The sequence below is a fragment of the Oryctolagus cuniculus genome, chromosome 10 (assembly GCF_051225735.1).
Source record: "Oryctolagus cuniculus isolate XC-2025 breed Fujian yellow rabbit chromosome 10, ASM5122573v1, whole genome shotgun sequence".
Taxonomy (NCBI): domain Eukaryota; kingdom Metazoa; phylum Chordata; class Mammalia; order Lagomorpha; family Leporidae; genus Oryctolagus; species Oryctolagus cuniculus.
The window spans coordinates 31,152,942-31,165,266 of record NC_142876.1 but is presented as its reverse complement, the minus strand read 5'-3'; the positions used below and the strand labels follow the sequence as shown (position 1 = coordinate 31,165,266).

General features: G+C 52.4%; 1 protein-coding gene across 3 annotated transcripts in view; it reads right to left on the bottom strand.

Moving 5' to 3' along the window:
• The window catches only part of LOXHD1 (lipoxygenase homology PLAT domains 1), a 175,383-nt gene that overhangs the window by 72,526 nt on the left and 90,532 nt on the right, over positions 1-12,325 (bottom strand). The window contains exons 18-21 of one of the 3 annotated variants that reach the window (XM_051851250.3): positions 9,331-9,491; positions 5,708-6,188; positions 5,140-5,294; positions 2,902-3,035 (exon numbers count right to left, since the gene is read on the bottom strand). In XM_051851250.3, coding sequence (XP_051707210.3) covers positions 2,902-3,035; positions 5,140-5,294; positions 5,708-6,188; positions 9,331-9,491 — 931 coding nt within the window. The remainder of the gene's footprint in view (positions 1-2,901; positions 3,036-5,139; positions 5,295-5,707; positions 6,189-9,330; positions 9,492-12,325) is intronic. The other 2 variants (XM_089305178.1, XM_070050246.2) reach the window with 2 other exon arrangements.

The window sequence follows — 12,325 nt, the reverse complement described above, 5'->3', positions numbered from 1 at the left end:
TCTGCTTCTTCCGAAGGCCTCTCATCTTAAGTCTGTCTCCCAAAACAGTCTGTGCTTCAAGCTCTCAGCTTGGAGGTGGCTGAAACCTGCTCACCACACTGCCCTGGCTGACTACTCCAAAGCACAGAAAACAGAAGCGAGACCGGCTACACAACAGAAAAGGGTGGGGCGGGACAGGGGGGAGATGGGGGAAGGGACAGGTAGAGGAGCAGGGAGAACGAGAAAGGAGGGGAAAAGGGAGGACCGGAAAACAAAACAAAACAAAACAAAAACCCACCTGGACACAAATTCAACAAGAATGTGCAGCAGTGATGTGGAGGAAATTGCAGAATGCTATTGAGACACACAAAGGAACAGCTGGGGAAATGGGAAAATACACCTGGGTGGGGGCAGCATTAATATCTGAAATACGCAATTCTCCACATGTACATTTAGTGGCATAATAATCTGAATTCTAGTGGGCTCTTCATCCAAATGTATGTCTTGATTTGCAAAAGGTAAGAACAGCTAATATTTTAAGAGAATAATGAAAGAAGACAAGTACTGACAGATGTTAAAATAGATTGTAAAGCTAAAATAATTTTTAAATTGTTGGGCTGGCCCAGAAATGTCCAATCCATGGACCTGAATATCTAACCCTGACTGGGCTGGAAGGGGAAAGCCAAGTGTCCACAAGTTGTCCTCGTCCTTACGTTTCTGCAAGCTCAAATGCCTCAGATTTTAGTGGACATCACTAAGCCCATTTATCAGTGGAGGGAACAGCCCGCAAGGATGGGGCAACTCATCCATGGTGACCTGGTGAGTTTCCAGTAGAGGACAGACCCCAGGGCCCTGGTTCCCAGTCCTGGGGTTGTCCCATGGCCCTTATGCATCACCATGATGAGCTCATGGGAACTATGACATCGGTGCCCCCATCAGGAACACCCTTCCAGCTTGTGCGCATTGCAGGGGTAGGAGATGGGGTGACCTTCATCACATATGAAGGTCATATTACACAGAGAAGAGTCCACCAGAAGACATGCTCCAAGATACCAGACTGCAGGCCAAATTGATTTAATTCAACAAACATTTATTCACCGGGCACCTAGTAAACTCCAGGTAGGCCCCCAGCAGGCACACAGTGCACGCAGGGTTCTGCATGCTCTCCTCTCTGCCTTCCTCTGTCCCACTCTGCCCCACCTAGAGGAGCCCTCTTCCATCTCTTTTGCCCTGGGTGTGTGTCTCCCAGGAGGCCAAGTGGCCTGAAGTGGATTCACCCCTGATTCAACACTGGTGGTTGGGAGTTCCTGACGTGGCTCTGGCACTGACGGCCTCTGGGGCTGTGGTTTCACCTCCATGGGGCGTGGCTCCTTCACTTGTGGAAAGCTCATTCCACCGGCTTTCCAACCCAGCTCCTGGGGTAGCTGCAAACTTCTGGCCCAACACCTGCTTACATACACCCCACAAGCTCAGCATGGGCCTTACATTTTTAAGTCAATGAGAAGAATATGAAGACAACAATATTTATGACATGTGAAAATCAAATTTCAGTGTCTATAAATAAAGCTACTTTGGCAGGCAGCCACCCCAATGGTTGAGGTGCCACGTACGACTGCTTCTGTGCAAGAACAGCAGAGCTGTTGCTGATGGAGGCCTGGGGGCCTACAAGGCCTGGGGGATTTACTATCTGGCCTTTACAGGAAAAGTTGGATGGTTCCTGGACTACAACATTGAAACTGTGTTCTTGAAGTTGCTTTACACATGGACAGACTTATGCGTGAGCCAAGCCTGGGCACATAGACTGGGCCAGGGAAATTCTAGCAGAAGTCAGAAGCGTGACTTCTCTGTACTCACAGGGCTCAAGAGCCGCTAGACTGAATGCTGGACCAGATTGTCAGCAACAGGGATAGTGGCCCAAGAGAGCTATCCAGTGAGAGAGAAGGGAACGAGGCAGTAAGCACTTGGCCAGCTACATGGGCCAAACCCACCCTGGTGATCCGTGTAGCACAGACAGCCAGCCCTCTCTCGCCATGCACACATCAGCCGACCACCCTCAGATGATGTCACTGTCAGTCCACCCTCCCTTTCACAGGTCCCAGCCGGCTCATATTCAGCCTTTTTTCCAGCCCTATCTTATTTTTTTAAGTATTTATTTATTTGAAAAGCAGAGTTGGGGCTGATGCTGTGGCACAGGTTAAAGCCCTGGCCTGCAGTGCCAGCATCCTATATGGGTGCCAGTCCGAGTCCCGGCTGCTCCACTTCCGATCCAGCTCCCTGCTAATGCATCTGGAAAGGCAACAGAGGATGGCCCAAGTGCTTGGGCCTCTGTACCCACGTGGAAGACCCGGAGGAAGCTCTTGGCTCCTGGCTTTGGCCTTGCCCAACCCTGGTCCTTGCGGCCATTTAGGGAGTGAAACAGAAAATGGAAGACCTCTCTCTCAATGTGTCTCTCCCTCTCTTTATAACTCTGCATTTCAAATAAATAAAATAAATCTTTTAAAAAAAGGCAGAGTTACAGAGAGAAGGAGAGACAGAGATAAGACACAGAGGGAAAGATCTTCCATCTACTGGTTCACTTCCCACATGACCACAACGGCCAGCGCTGGGCCAGGATGAAACTAGGTGCCAGGCACTCCATCTGGATCACCCACATGCATGCTAGGCCCAGCACTTAGGCCATCTTTTGCTGCTGTCCCAAGCACACGAGCAGGAGCTGAAAGGGAAGTGGAGCATATAGGACTCAAACCTGCACTCAGGGGATGCCGGATGCCAGCAGTGGCTGAACACTTACACATGGACAGACTTATGCGTGAGCCAAGCCTGGGCACATAGACTCTACAACGCCAGCCCCTCCAGGCCTCTCATAGTGGCAGGCACAGCCTTCCCTCGGAGTGGGCCTTCCCATCCCCCGTCCCCACTCACGTGGTCTCGTTGTTCATGTCGGTGATGTCTACTCTGTCCAGGAACCAGCCGGGTCTATTGCCTGAGTTGTCATGGCGAATCCGGATCTTGGTCAGGGCTCCCAGGTCAATGGCGTAGATGGTGAAGGTGTCTGTCTGGGGTGGGATAGGGCAGCACTTAGAGGGGTGTGACCTGCCCTCTCCCACCTTGTCATCAACTCCAGCTTCTCAGGCCCCAGAGGCAACTGCATGACCCAAAGCCTCTGGGAGTGGGGAACCAGAAAATGTAACTCATTGGTCCGCTACTGTCTTTTTAACTTGCCCCCACTGGGGCAGCCCTGTACTCTCATTGTGTTGAGAGAGGTGAAGGGAGCAGGAGGTAAAGGTGACAGTGGGAGAGGCAGAGGAAAAGATAGTTTGCCTGGACATCTGCATCTGTTGTGGTGAGCTCATGGAGTCTCTATGTATGCACACGAGTGCATAATCTTCTTCAAGCACACACTTTCATTAAGCACCTGCTATGAGCCAGTCTTGTACAAATGCAAAGCAACTGACAGGAACAGAGAGTTGGACTTGCCCACCATCCAGGTGGGAGGCTGGAATGTGAGTCACACATGTATGTGGGCTTCCATATGCCATGGAGCATCAGTAGGGTCTTCATGGCTATCATTTCTGGCTTTATTTTTGAAAAAAAAAATTTTAAATCTTAGAAAATTTGTTGAATTAGCACAATGAAAGTCTGTACACCTCCACTTCTGTATTTGCTCATTTGCTTTGTTCTCTCTTCCTCTCTCTCTTTCTCATCATCTTTTTTCTGAACTAGTTGAAAGTAAATGGCAGATTGCATGATTCTTCACTCCTAAATACTTCAGAGGAGATTTCCTAAGGGCAAGAACATTCTCGGATAATCACAGTGCAATGATCAAATTCAAAAACTTAAAATCAACACAATACTATGGTCTAATAAACAGTCCATACTCAAACCCCACCAAGTGCATCAATTATGTACTTTACATATTTTTCCCAATCCATAAAGAGTGGCTATTATTTTTGAAAGAACTGCAAAAATAGGGGGTCAGTGTTGTGGCATAGCAGATAAGCCAGCCACCTGCAATGCTGGCATCCCATATGGGTGCACCAGTTCGTGTCCCGGCTGCTCCACTTCCAATCCAGCTCCCTGCTAATGGCTGAGAAAAGCCGCAGAAGATGGTCCAGGTGTTTGGATCCCTGCCACCCATATGGGATGCCCAGATGGAGTTCCTGGCTTCTGGCTTCAGCCTCACTAGCAATGGACTTTGTGGCAACCTGGGGAGTAAACCAGTGGATGGAAGATTCATTCTCTCTCTCTCTCTCTCTCTCCCTCTCTGTAACTTTTTAAAAATAAGTAAATCTTTTTTTTAAGATGCAAAGATAAATCCCAATCCTCAAGCCATCAGAGGGGATGTTGAAATAAAGGCAGGGGGCCCCTGAAATAAACCCAGCAGGGAGCCTGGAAGAATTTTGATGGGTCTGGTTTATTTTTTTTCTCTCAGCATGGAAGAGAGAACCTGGCTTAGGGGTGGGGGAAGGCCTGGGAAGGGTGAGGTCAGGGACAATCCTCCAGCCAAGAGAAATCATAAGATCTGCAAGGGCCAGCCTGACAGCTTCCTCTGCCATGCGTTCCCCGCTGCCCTCAGGAGAGTAAGGTGCGTGCACTTCTCCCATGGCTCCTGCAACCTCAGGACACAGTTTTGGCTTCTCAGCCCGTCTGCCCAGGCTCTCGTGGCCTCATCCACCCTCACACACTAACTTGGTCTTTCCCAAGCTTATCCACTACTGCAAAACACTGACCAAAGCTCTGTCTTCAAACTGGCCTTCCATGCTCCCACCTCCACAGCTCTGCTCACGCAACCCCATCTTCTGAGACCATCTTTCAGCATCACCTTTATATATCCACATGGTACTCATCAGCCAGGGCCCAGAAAAGTTGCTCCTTCCCACCAGGTTTCCCCAGGTCGCCTCCTCCTTGAACCCTACTAGCCTCTGAGCATTCCTATGGGCCAGCCAGCCCGAGGGTTCCATGTGCTGGGACTCCACCCACCCACATTCTCACTCTGTCACCACAAACAGAGGAGAGGCGCTGCTCTGACACCTGGATGGACGGAACAATGCACGCTGCAGACCCCGGGCTGCATGGGTCCCCATGGGAACCACAGGAGGCACCACGCCCCACGCTGTAGTGGGGGCCACCCACCCAGGCCCCAGAGAGCCCTCACACTACCTGCCCCTGCTCAAACTTGTTGGACTTGTCCGATTTCTTCAGGGGGCGCTCGCCTGTGTCCCCGTACTCCTCCCCGTAGATCGTCAGGTAGACGTTGGCGTCAGTGCCAGCCTTGGGCACGTTCCCTGTGATCACCTGGACCTCATAGGTGTTGGCTGGAGACACAGGAAGACATGGCATTGAGGACTTCGGAGCCAGCCAGGTCCTGGGAGCAGGAAGGGTCTACAGATCTGTGGACACTAACTTGGCACTGAGCCCACCCCTCCTCCTGACTGATGACTTCCCTCCACCACACAGCCAAGGGGCTGCACATGGCCTTACCTGGCCTCCTGCCTTGCATCCCTCACATTGTGTACGGAGTGGGATCAGGACCCCTCTCACAGTCACTCGGGACGAGGGCAATGCTTAGCCCCAAACAGAACTGTCAAGGGGCTTTTCCGAAGCAGGCTGGAGAGCCGGGTGACGTGATGGGTGTCCCCCTACTCAGCCTCCATGTGAGGGAGACAAAGGCCCCTCTGCCCATCCCCTACCCCCTTCAGGGAACTGCCTGGCCCCTCCTCCAGCTTACGCTCAGGGCCTGGCCTGCCCGTCGGCACCAGCTCCACGACAAGTTCATTGTCCTCCTTGCCCCGGGCCAGCCAGCGGTTGGCTTCGAACTTGTACTGCTCAATCACCTCCTGCATCCCCGGCCCAAACTCCTCCTCTTCCTCCTCCTCCTCGGTCTCCTCCTCCTCCTCCTCTTCCGACGAGGACTCCTCCGAGGACTCTTCCTCTTCGGCCCCCTCCTCCCCCTCGTCCTCCTCATCACTGCCCTTCTTCTTCTTCTTCTTCTTCCTCTGCAGCTTGGCCTTGAGCCGCTCCTTCTTGAGCAGCTGCTGCAGCTTGGCCTTCTCCTTCTTCCTGCGGGACTCCTCCTCGGGTGTGAGCTCCTCCTCCCGCACCACCAGGTGCCGCAGCCACACCGTGTCCACGAACCAGCTGGGCCCGAAGCCCTCGCCCGTGTGCCCGAGCCGGATCTTGTAGACCTCGCCCACGTCCGCCGCCTCCAGCTGTGCAAAGCGCAGGGCAGTGGCTGGGGTGGCCCCGGCGCCTGCCCACCTTCCCTGGGGAGCCAGGCGCAGGGACTGTGCGCTGAGCTGCAGGTGGGGCGGCTCCCCGGTTCCTGCCACACGCAGCTGGTGCCTCTGGCCTGGCCCCAGCTCCACCCATGTTTATTTCCTTCTAAACCCTGTGGTGTTCAAACTGGTCTCCCTGGCCCTCTCTCTCTCTCTCTCTCTCTCTCTCTCTCACACACACACACACACACACACACACACACACACACACAGTCTCTCTCTCTCTCTCTCTCTCTCTCTTCCTCTCATTCCTATTTCATCTTAGCCCATGCCCTTCCCTACCTGGCCAGCCTTACTCCCTCCTCTATCTCAAACTAATACCTATTCTTTCCCAATCCTGGGCTTCAATATTACACTGTTTTACATTGTGTCTTTCTCTGTCCCCTTTCCAATAATGTTCAGTATAAGCACAAATAAGAAAAATAAGCTGCCTTTCAAAACCAAAAAAAAAAAAATCACATCCCAGAGGCCCCGGGCCCCTCCTGAGCACACAGCCCCAGCTTGTCTGTCCCTTTCCGGAGAGCTCCAAGTGGGCCCAGGTCTTGGCCCAGGCCTTGGCCTCGCCCGTGAGTTCCTCAAGGGCTGGAAGCAGTGTGCTGTGTCCCTCCCCACTGGGCACAGCTCACGCTGGGCTGGGAGCAGTGAGCATGGACTCCTCAGCCTATGCTGTCCCTAGGCCCTGAGTTGCACACTCAGGACAGAGCTGCACCAAGATGAGGCCTGGCTCCCCCAAACCTCAGGGAGGCCTCCGGGGGTCCTTCCTGGGGGGATTGCACCTGTACTCCCCGGTGCTGATGCGCCCTTGTCTGGGTCTGGCCCTTCTCAAAGCTGGGTCCCACCAGTTCTCCCACGTGAATGTCAGGGAAAACTGAGGCCTGGGGCATTCCAGGAGTTGCTCAGTGTCCCACACTTCCGGTCTAGACCTACATGAGAACTCTGGTCCCTTACACCTCCTGTTCATGAATCCACAGTGCAGCTAAACCACCACTGAGAGAAAATAATCAGTCAAGATGGAGCCAGGGATGGGGAAAGCAGAGTGTATCCTTCTCAGTCTCCCTGGGCCTGGCCTGTCACTACTTCAGCACATCAGCTTTCCTCTCCTCTCCCGCATCTCCCGGGAGACCTGCTGCTGGCCACCTGCCGAGCCGAACCCGCATCCACCATCACACCTGGTCACCTGGCATGCACAGATGCACTGTTCAGTCACATCTCCCTAACTGGCCACAGTATCCCAAGTGCATTCCTTGACATTGACTCTTCTGGTCATTACAGGGCTGTAACGCCGTCCAGGCAGGTAGCTCAGAGCTCAGCTTAACGAATGAAGATGCTGAGGTTCACTTGGGCCTCAGCCCCTTCAGCAGTGTACAAGGGCACTGAGTGAATGAGGCTCCTCCAGCGCTGATATTCCAGACACTTGTGAGCTCGGGCCCGCTCCCAGCTCAGCCAGTATCTGCTCCCTTGGGCACCCTGTAGGACTATTCGTTGAAAGCCAAGATGCTGTGGCACACAAGCACACATGAACATGAACATATTCTCTGCATACACGTACCTTCAGATGCACACACTGTGCATGCACACACATTCATGTCCAACATAAAACACTCCTGGTCCCCTATTCCCATTTATTTTCTTTCTACTACTCAAACTCTTGCAAGGAGAAGAGAGGAAGGAAGCCTGGGGCACTCAGAACACAGCCATGAAATTCCCCAGTCTTCCAGCATCCTCCAAGAAGCATGGCCCTGCCGTCAGGTGTGTAGAGGTCACAGGCTAGGAGTGGGTACGGAAACCCCAGCCCTGATGCCATCTTTAGCTAACTTAGACTCGTATGCTCTAGTGGTGCTCAGAGTTCACATCACTAGTAGAGCTTTCAAAAGTAAACCCAGGGGGCTGTCTCTGTGGTTTAGCAGGTTAAACTGCAAGCCGGTTTGAGTTCCAGCTGCTCCACTTACAATCCAGCTCCCTGTCAATGTACCTGGGAAAGCAGTTGAAGATGGTTTAAGTGCCTGGGCCCCTACCACGCATACAGGAGACCCAGAAGTTCCTGAACTCCTGGCCCAACCCTGGCCCTTGTGGCCAATGGGGAATGAACCAGTGGATGGAAGTTCTATCTCAATTTCTCTCTACATATGTAACTCTGCCTTTCAAATAAACAACCAATTAAAAAAAAAAAAGCACACCCAGAAAACGCATCCCACCCCAAGAGACTGATTCGACTGATCTGGGGTGCATACTAGGTAACGCTGTTTCTGAAAGCTCCCCATATGATTCCAACATGAAGCCAGGGGTGAGGACCTTATATCCAGTCCAAGCCCTTCATCTCGGGCCGAACAACGCAGGCCCAGGAGGAAGCCCAGCCTGCATCCCACATCAGAGTACCTGAGTTCAATGTCTGGTTCCAGTTCCTGACTCTGGCTTCCTGCCAACATAGACCGCGGGAGACAACAGTGATGGCTCCGGGAATCAGCTTCTTGCAGCTCAGACAGGAGACCTGGATTGAGTTCCCAGCTCCTAACTTGGGCCCAGCCCAGCCACGGCTGATGCATTTTGGGGTGACCCACTGGAATCCTGGTCCAATCTGTCCTCTAGGCAGCAGCCTGGGTAAGACAGTATCTCCCACCATGCTGGAAGGAGGCAGTTCATTCTTTTTATTTACAAAATATTTATTTAAGAGGCAGAGAAAGATAGTGATGCATAGATGATAAATAGATAAATGCCCATCTTCTGGTTCACTTCCCAAACGCCCACAACACCTGGGACTGGGCTGCACCTTAGTCAGGGGCCCAGAACTCAATCAGGACTCCCATGTGGGTAGCAGGGAACCAAGAACTTGAGCCATCACCTGCTTCCTCCCACCATCTACATCAGCAGCAAGCCAGCAATAGGAGCCAGAGTTGAGTGCTAAACTCAGGTACTCCAATGTGGGACACATTTCACCAGCATTATAACCACCAAGCAAACCTCACCCTCTGCAGTTCCTTCTTGAGTGGGCGCTGCCCTAGGAAATAAGAATGCCCAGGGAACCATCGAGGCATCCTTGGGGCCCTCTGCTGGCACTCAGCTGCCTTACCCCACATACCTGGAATATGTCCTTGGATGCCCGATCAAAAACCTTGGAGCGGCTGGAGAGGAAGAGCACTTCTGTTTTGCCTTCTTCACCGTAGATTTGCATGTAGACCCGGGCAGTGGTGCCTGCGCCACCCACGTCGCCCGTCCAAATCTCGACCTCATAGTGAATCACTGGTGGGCACAGGTGGGGTAAAGGAACGCTGAGTAACAACAACAAGGATGGGAACAAAACAAAATCCCCAAGTCTGTTCGTGTGCCTGGTGCATCACAGGCACTGTCTTTTCTAATCCTCTCCTCCACACCATGAGGAAGTATAATCATTCCCATTTTACAGGTGGACAAACCGAGGCTTAGAGGTGGTAGAAATGGCAGACCTAAGCAGTCAGTGCAGCATCCATTGCACCCACATGTCCTTGGGTACTGGGAATGAGGAGCAGTCAATATACCAGCTGGTGCTCCCTGCCATGTGCTTATCTCCAAACTCATGTTGAAATGTAATTGCCATTACAACAGCATTAAGAGGTGGGGCCTCCAAGAGGTGATTGGGCCATGAAGGCTCTGCCCTATAGAAAAGGGAGTCTGGCCACCTCTCAGCTTCTTACCCTCTTGCTATGTTACAGCGCATCAAGAAGGCCCTCCCAAGACACTGGGACCTTTGTAGTGGATTTTTTTTTTTTGACAGGCAGAGTGGACAGTGAGAGAGAGAGAGACAGAGAGAAAGGTCTTCCTTTTGCCGTTGGTTCACCCTCCAATGGCCGCCGCGGCCAGTGCACTGCGGCCAGCATACCATGCTGATCCGATGGCAGGAGCCAGGTACTTATCCTGGTCTCCCACGGGGTGCAGGGCTCAAGCACTTGGGCCATCCTCCACTGCACTCCCTGGCCACAGCAGAGAGCTGGCCTGGAAGAGAGGCAACCGGGACAGAATCCAGCGCCCCGACCGGGACTAGAACCCGGTGTGCTGGCGCTGCAAGGCAGAGGATTAGCCTAGTGAGCCGCGGCGCCGGCCCTGTAGTGGATTTTTAAGCCTCCAGAACTGTCTTCCTCTGAGCCAATGCATTTCTGGAACACTGTTTTTTCACATTCTTGTTCTTTGGGGGAAAAAAGATTAATTAATTAATTAATTTGACAGGCAGAGTCAGTGAGAGACAGATACACAGATCTTCATCCACTGGTTCATTACCAGATGGCCACCACAGTCAGGACTAGGCAAGGGTCCTGGCTGACACACTGAAGGGAGACTGAAGGTGAGCTCAAGGAGGGGCGGGAGCATGACAGGGTGCGGCCAGCAGGGGGCGTCAGTGAGAGCTGCCCGTCTGAACCCAGGAGCCCCAGCTCCCAGGCCTTGCTTGCTCAGACTCAGCTCAGCAGCAAATCAAAACAGGGTGGCCTGAAATAAAATATCCAACAACAAGGACAAAGTCAAAGGCATCTCTAAACAGAAAGGAAATTCCCCAAGAACAGAAAGATGACAGAGAAAGGGTAAGGAAATCAGAGGAAGTCTGCTAGCTAATTATCAGTTCCAGAGAGAACAGAGAAAACAGGCTGAGAAGTTGTCAGAAGAAATCATACAAAAAAGTCCCAGAACTCAAAAATAAAAAAAAAAAAAAAAGCTTCTGGATTGCCAGAGTCCGTGGCTTCCAGAATAATGGATGAAACTAAAATCACAAAGAAGCGTGAAACGTCAGGTGTCAGGGATAAAGACAGGCTCCTGTAAGATTCTGGAGAGGGGGCCGGCGCCGCGGCTCACTAGGCTAATCCTCCGCCTAGCGGCGCCAGCACACCGGGTTCTAGTCCCGGTCGGGGCGCCGGATTCTGTCCCGGTTGCCCCTCTTCCAGGCCAGCTCTCTGCTGTGGCCAGGGAGTGCAGTGGAGGATGGCCCAAGTGCTTGGGCCCTGCACCCCATGGGAGACCAGGAGAAGCACCTGGCTCCTGGCTCCTGCCATCGGATCAGCGCGGTGCGCCGGCCACAGCGCGCTGGCCGCGGAGGCCATTGGAGGGTGAACCAACGGTAAAGGAAGACCTTTCTCTCTGTCTCTCTCTCTCTCTCTCACTGTCCACTCTGCCTGTCAAAAAAAAATAAAAAAAGATTCTGGAGAGGAACAAACCAAAAGGTGATAACAGAACGCCATCAGATTTCTCCCCTGCACCACTGGGACCTGGAAGACGGCGGAGCAATTCCAAGGGGAAATGAGTTCAATTCAGAATCCTTTCATAAGCAAAAAACTTTTTTTAAGATTTATCTATTTATTTGAAATACAGAGCAATAGAGAGACAGAGATTTTCATCTCCAAATAGCTACAACAGCCTGGAGCCAGGAGCTGCATCCTGGTCTCCCACATGGGTGGCGGCAACCCAGGTATGCAGGCCATCATCTGCTGCCTTCCCAGGTGCATCAGCAGGGAGGCACATTCGATGCACTCACAGGAAATGCTGGCATCACAATCTACAGTTTAACCCGCTGTGCCACAACACCGGCACCCACACTGGCCAACTGTGACAGGCAGCAAAACACAGGCAAGGTCTCACATTCAACTCCCCACACCTTCTCTCAGGAAGTTGGTACCAGGAAACAAGAGATCCAGCCCAGGAGAGGAAAAGAGAGACCTTTTCCAACACATGGCAAAAAGGAAGGACCCCCAAGACATCCATGTGGGAGCCTAGGCGGTGGAAGGACAGAAGGTTCCAAAGAGAAGGTCGAGGGTAAGAAGGGGAACCATCAGAATTCCTGCTGGTGAGGTAAGAGTGTGTTCTCGGCTGAATTATGTCCTGTGCAAATTCCTACGTCAAAGCCCTAACTGCCAGTACCAGAGATGGTGACCCTGGTTAGCAATAAGTCCTTTAAAGAGGTGACTAAGTTAAAATGGGCCATTCAAGTGGCCCAAGTGCAATCTGACTGGTGTCCTTTTGTAAAGGAAGAGGAAATCGGGAGACAGAGAGACAGCAGGGATTGAGCACCGCGAGAACAGACCCTGTGACAACACAGCAGGAAGGCAGCCACGAGC